This window comes from Monopterus albus, unplaced genomic scaffold (assembly GCF_001952655.1).
Source record: "Monopterus albus unplaced genomic scaffold, M_albus_1.0 scaffold405.1, whole genome shotgun sequence".
Taxonomy (NCBI): domain Eukaryota; kingdom Metazoa; phylum Chordata; class Actinopteri; order Synbranchiformes; family Synbranchidae; genus Monopterus; species Monopterus albus.
Genome location: NW_018128285.1, coordinates 241,416 through 248,242, shown reverse-complemented (window position 1 = coordinate 248,242; position 6,827 = coordinate 241,416). Strand labels below are relative to the sequence as shown.

Below are 6,827 nucleotides of genomic sequence, written 5' to 3'. Positions count from 1 at the left end.
TGAGGCGACAGTGCTAACTACCATGCTGCTGTGCCACCCCTAGCAAAATCCATTGTAGTGTAAATTAACATTTCTGCAATGTCTTCCCATCATGAATGTTCAGTTTTTGTTAAAACTTTAAATGTTGATCATCTTCATGAAGGAAGATTTATTCCAGGACTGTTGTAATAAAGAGCAATAGTTTTAGCTAAGTGTATCTAATAAACTGGCAACTAAGTTTATCACTCAGCAAAAAAGACAAGTGAATTCCCGAAACTGTCAACTATTCTATTGAAAAAAAGTCTTCTGCAAATGAAGAATCAAACAAACTTGATCAGTCAACCCTGGTAAGTGACTCCAGCAGTAGTCAGAAGGAACAAATTATTCAAGTGGTAGCAAGCACAATTAAAAAAAAAAAACTAATAATAATAATGGCAATAAAAATAAGCTCAGTACAGAAATAATTCTGCTTTTGTGTCATTCTTTATCAAACCGGGTTTAAAATATGCATATTTGAGAATATTCATGCATATCCACACATAAACAATGTCTATGCATAGATACACACATACGTGTATTTATATTTGTATCTATGTAATAAATACCCTGCCACTGAAAAAGATGCAACTGCTTTTACAAAGAGGGTGTACATAAATAGGATGCTGTGGTTTCAGGTTATAGCAGCACAATGGGAAACTGAGTGGTTTTAAGAAGAAAGTCTGGTCTGTCACTGATGGATGTAGGAGTCTCTGGTCCATTCCCCTGCCTCACCCCTCTTTTTGGGAGCCACTTCCCCCCCTTGGTCCCTGTCTCTTTCCCGGTCATAGAAGCGATGGTGGTCACGTGCCAGCCGATGGTGGTGAGAGCGCTGCTTGTTGCGTTCGTTATGGTCCTGTTCACGCTCTTTGGAGTGGTGGTGTCCCGTGCTGTGTCCGGCCTCATCAGCCCCACTGCGATGACGGTGACAGTGGTGATGGTGGTTGTGGTCCCGGTGGGGCAGCGGCTCATAACTCTGTTGCTGCTGGGGGTGCCCCTCCCCTAGATCTTCATCATCTTCATCATCTTCATCCTCGTCCTGGTGGAGGAGCTGAGGGTGTGGCTCAATATAAGCAGAGTCCTTGCTCTCTCGGCTCTCAGGGGTTTCTGAGTCCAATGTCTCCTGTCGGGAAAGTCCCCTGGCTCGACTACTGTTGTGGTGGTGGCGGTGCTGGTGGTTGTGGTGCTCAGTCCTGGTGGAAGACGACCGGTGATGGATGTGCTGGGCCCTCCTGGAGGACTCTGTCCTCAGGGGCCTCTTCTCCACACTGCCCTCCCCTTCAGCCTCTGCATCAGCATCAGCCTGGTCCTGGCTCTGGTGGTGGTGGTGACGGTGCTGCTGGTGATCCTCCCTGGAGCCCTTCCTCTCCACTAAGGCTTTATCTCCTTTCTGCTCTGCACTGCTGCCCTGAGATTAGTAAAATACATCAGTCAGTAATGTGACAGAAACCAAGAGGCGGCACTTCAAACACACACAAAACTCATGCAGACTTTTATCCCCGACTATTTCTGATTCTGGTGCGCACAGTTTTCACTAATGTTTAGTACCTTTTCATACAAGTGCATGTTCTTTATATGCTCTTTCACTCACACAAAAAAAAACTAAGAGCATAAAATGTCATACTTGAATACACACTTGCATGTCAAGCATCCAGTGAAGGTGAACTGTGGTCCTGGAGGATTTAAACTTAGTTGTGTATTTTCAGCATTTGTTTGTCAGTCTCCAGGACCAAGACGGTCTCCTTCATGGATTTCTGGCTCCTGATGTTTCAAAACCCTTTATCTGAGGGCCTCACCACACTCACCACACTAGCAATAACATGTCAAGCTGACTCCTGCTCCTCATCATTATCAGGGTTTTCCTCATTTTCAGTCTGACATTTCCCATTGTGATGGCAGAGGATGGAGAGAAAGTAGAGGTAAAAGATTTTAGAGCATGTATACACTTAAATAATGTAAGTGACATAACTCAAATGACAATACAGTAGATATCTGTCGTCTCTGCCTTGTGTTTCCCTGCTCTGTTACTTTCTGGACTTTTCTGTGGGCTTTCATTTCCCATCCAGACTCCAGGTTTTTCCGTCCAGTTCTGCCATGTGCGCCTGTTTTTCATTGTCATCCAGTCCAGACTCCATCTCCCATCACACCCCTCTTCACACCCACAGTATATATTCTTGTTTATTTCCTTTGACCTTTACCAATTCATCTAATGTGCTCCCTGTAGCACTTGTGCTTACTAGCCTCAGCATTCTCGTCACCTCTGTTCTTGTTTTGTTTTGTAACCTGTTTATTCTGTAGTTTTCTGTGTAAGGCTTCTGCTTATATTGGACACTGTCTCGTCTGTTCCTGAGTCCACCTCTCAGTTGGCCCCACCAGTGTCTTGTCTGTTCCCAAAAGTCCCAAACCTGTTCCCGAGTGGGCTTTCAACAATGACGCATTGTCTGCTTCTGGGTCACCCTCCCTGGTCACCCCTTGAACTCGAGCCATTTCTTTCTGGATTGGCCTCTCCAGTCACTTCTGCTTCCTAGCAGCTGGTTTTCTTCAATGACATCACACCAGCTCCAGAGTCAGCCTCCTCAGCCGACATTCCGCCAGCTCACAACTGTTCCTCGGCTCTCCAGCCACACTTTGAGCCATCTGCCTGAGATCCCTTGCTCTTCAAACCTACACCTTAGCAGCCATCTTCCTCTGTTTTTCAGCCCCCTCACGTTACCTGTGCCCTGATTTTTCTGTACATGCACTCTGCTTGTATTGGACTCTACTTCTTACCTGCTCTCCTGGATTTCTTGCTTGGTTTAGAGTGTTTCGATACTTCTGCCCCTCATCTGGGCTCGGACTCTGCCTCTGGTTATCACTCAGTTTTCTGTTGCCAAGACTCTCAGTAGGGTTTGTCTGTTCTTGTTAGTTTAATGAACTATTATCCTTCAGCTGCTACCCCAGCCTGCTTATCTGCATTTTGGTCCACTCTCTCCCTGCCTGACGTGTTTCTGCACAATATGTAATAGTATTCTTATCAAATCAGATATTAAATCAGCAAGAGATAATTTAACTCATGTGACCTTTAACAGAATGTCAACATCTTAGGGACATTTAGTAGCAAGAGAAATGAATCCACTGGATGTGAGATCAAGGAATTCATGTAAACACACCGCTCACCTCCTGTCTACCTTCTCTAAACCTCAGACTTTTATTGCACTACTTTTATTACGTTTTAATCAGTTTTTACAACTATACAATTATTCTAATAGAGACCTCCAAAAGTTTTTGGTTGGTCAAGAGTAAATCCTACAATGTAGTACTTCAGAAACCTTTTTTTTTTTCTAAATAGATTGAACTGGTGGATGTAGGGTATGTATGCATGTGGCCTAGATCTGATTTTGAATTTTAGGCCATGTCAGGTGATAATGTGAACATCCTGTTTTGTTTGTGTGCAAAACTTTGCTACAGGTATCCCCCCCATCATTCATGGCCTCTGTAGGCCCCCAGGCCTGCTCAACACTTGTACCTGTACACCAGAGACCAGAGTTGGGCTGGAGGGCAGGGTGTCTGTGGGCAGATTCGTTAGTTGGTTGGGGGTGTTGCAGCTGGTGGGGTGAGTGCTTTTCCAGTAGGCCTCTAGGTAATCAGCCATATGCTCACATGCATCCTCTAGCTGGTTCTCATCGAGGATGATGTCAAACATCTCCTGAGAAAGGAGGAGAGGGAGCGTTCAAAGATAAAGGCATGGCAAAGGAGATATGAGGAGGTTAAGAAAACAAGACTGTGCTCTAGTGCATTTCACAGTAAAAGACTGTTCTCAGAAGCTTTAAAATATCTGTAAAGAAACCATACTGATATTTATAAATACAAAATACCAAACTATATTTGAAAAAACACACTGAAATAAAGACCAAGCTGCATTCAGCATTAATTTTGAAAAAAAAATCTCAAACCTTATTTCCCTGAAGATGTAGACTGAATTCAGTGAAACCTGCACTTTCACAACCTTAGAGTACTTGCTTCATTTTCTAAAGTAACACCTAAGCAGATTACAGAAGAACAGAAATGGAACTTCTAGGAATCAAAAAGCTTTCAAAAGTCTGAATTATGATTTGCACCAAATTAAAACCTAGAACCAAAACCTTTTCTAAAGGACAAAACTCTGGGTTATTTCTAACACTGGATTTGAGTCAGCAGGTCTAGTGTGGAGACATACAGAAGGGCACTGAGCCAGCTTGTCAGCTGCCACCATCTGGACATTGAGATGTTTGGCCTGAGACTTTCCTCTGGACTTGATGAGCCGCTGCAGCACCTGAAGGCAAATGGAGACAGAAGGCAACAAGGTCATGAATAGACAAAGCTAAACTATAGGCACACTTACTCAAATTGTGTACTTCAGTAGAATGGGTATTTCCATTTTCTTTTATATCTCGACTCCACATTTCAGAGAGAAATATTGTACTTTTTATTCCACAACATTTATCTAACAGCAGTTGTAATCCAGTTCATCGTCTCACGACCCCTCACATTTATCTTTTGACCCTTTGAAAGGGATACAACCCCCACTGAACTGAGATCTTCAGAATTAGTATTTTTACTTTTGATACTTTAAGAACATGTCTGTGCCTTTTACATTTATTGATTACCACGATTTACTTTGATTATTTTCACATTGTTATATTGGTACTTCAGTAAATGATCTCAGTACTTCTTCCACTGCTTGCACAGGTAACATTTTAAAATTACTTGATACTTTTGTAAAAAAAATTAAATAAAAAATGCTGTCATTATGCATTTCAGGGTAGCTCTATATACATGGCAGGAGGATATCATGTAATTAAGAGGACAGGTGGTAAAGTTTTACTTTATCCCAGTGTGATTCACACCATTACTACTTTGTCTCTTTAGCTTTACTTTTTCTCATTATCTGTTCCCTAAATACTTGTTTTTATCAATCAGTGAATCATGAGCCTTTTTACGCCTGCTGAAGGTCACAGTGATGAATCAGTTCCCTCATGCATTTGCTCACTTTCAAACAAGCAGTCACGTCTGACATGCTGTGTTTAAAATCACAGCAAGGGAGCAGCTCAGTTAACAGGAAAACAATATGAGCAGTGACAAGACACATCAACAACCAGAGACACTCATAAACCTGTGGGGATGACTAATACATCTGTGAGTGCAGAGGAAGCAACAACTCAGCTGGTTTCATCATCAATCTGTCCTTATTTTCTGTCATAGTGGACGGATCCAGGACATGTGCATTTGTTTCCCTCTTTTCTTTGTGTCTCATTAACTGTATTCACTGTGTCAAATATGGTTTTTGCTCACTTTGGGAGAGGTGATCTTGACATAGACAATAATGGGGGCGAGGGAAGTCTTCCCCAGCTGTGACGGGTGGTTGATAGTGTCAGCGTCCAGAACCACCAGCTGTAACGTCCGTGCCAGTTCAAATATCCGCTCGATCTCACTTTGGACTTCAGCTAAAGGCAAAGAAAGAGTGAGGGTTAATGCAGAGGTCATGCTTTTCTAACCTACTCTCTTCTCTCTTCTGTATAAATTTAAGGAATAGTTTGAGTTAGATGAGAAGTTTGATGCCACTCATGTATGTACAGTAAATATGCATCATTGATTTAGTGACAATCATTTTTTTATGTTCACTGAGACTTAAACATTCAAAAGACATCATGACTTCAGGACAAGGCTTAAAGACTAATAGCTCTGAGAGGGAGAGCTGAGTGTTGTGTTACCTCTACCCAATACCGACTATTACATCGCACAACCCCCTCTCTAACAGATAACAATGTGGCTGCAAAAACAATCATACAAATTTCACAGCAGTGCAAAGTACCAAGCTTCATGACTTTCAGTCACAACAAAGTCTGAAATAAACTGATAACAGGAAAACATTCCAACCTAACAGCTCATTTAGACAAGTGACTAAGTCACGAATTCTCATTTTCCTGCTATGATATGCCTGAGGAGTGAGATAATTTGACTTGTTTCCAGTGCAGACGTTCTCTGAAATCATTTATATCTTAAATTTAACATAAAGACATTGTCAGTTTTAGTTTAAAGGAAATTCATGAAAAATGCTGATTTACATTTTAAACGAATATCAAAAGCCAGCTCTTTTGCCAGGAAGATGATTTTTTAGGTTGAACAGAACACAAGATGTCTTGTTAAGTAAGATGAAGAGTAAGGATGCCAGTTAAATGACTAAATAAACTCCAAGTGACACTCAGCTCAAAAAGCTTTGGGTAAAAAAGGAGTGCAATCTTTAGCTCCTGGCTCCTAATGCATCATTAAAAAAGACAGTAGAGTTGATGGAGCTTTTACCTTAAAGGTTATTTGGAATTCTTCCTGAGACAGCTGCACTCGAAGGTTTTGAAAATGACTGAGGCCATATCAAGTTCTAGTGTGGTGAGTCTGTGTAATGATAAAAACTGAGAAACAGATACCTTTTGTTTCCAGCAAATGCTTTTCCAGGGACTTTGTGCTCTGCTGCAGTCACTAACTGGTGTGTTGAACTGATACATAGTAAAGACTAGTCTTGTCACCTCTGTTTGACTCTGGTCCATTCTAATCACATCTAAACTCCAATCAACCTCACTCATATTAAAGCGGTTTGTGAACTTATTGTATGTTCATGCTCTGGCTTTCATTCCTAACAAGCAAAAACCGGCCAAGGCCACTCCGGGAGTTATCATTACCATTGTCAAGAGTTTCTTTAATCGTTTCCTTCCTTTTCCACATAAGCTGGTCTTCTTGAAAACATTCATTCATTCATTTTCTACCGCTTAGTCCCTGAATGGGGTCACAGGGGGGCTGGA

The 6,827-nt window shown here is 41.8% G+C and overlaps 1 protein-coding gene across 7 annotated transcripts in view; it reads right to left on the bottom strand.

Annotated features, from left to right (window-relative positions):
• Nucleotides 1–6: 6 nt before the first annotated feature.
• The window catches only part of cacnb2a (calcium channel, voltage-dependent, beta 2a), a 50,184-nt gene continuing 43,363 nt past the window's right edge, over nucleotides 7–6,827 (bottom strand). For all 7 annotated transcript variants that reach the window (XM_020586414.1, XM_020586416.1, XM_020586417.1 and 4 more), the window contains 4 exons: nucleotides 5,326–5,477; nucleotides 4,211–4,306; nucleotides 3,521–3,700; nucleotides 7–1,423 (listed from right to left, as the gene is read on the bottom strand). In XM_020586414.1, the coding sequence (XP_020442070.1) occupies nucleotides 707–1,423; nucleotides 3,521–3,700; nucleotides 4,211–4,306; nucleotides 5,326–5,477 (1,145 nt within the window). In that variant the 3' untranslated portion in view covers nucleotides 7–706. The remainder of the gene's footprint in view (nucleotides 1,424–3,520; nucleotides 3,701–4,210; nucleotides 4,307–5,325; nucleotides 5,478–6,827) is intronic.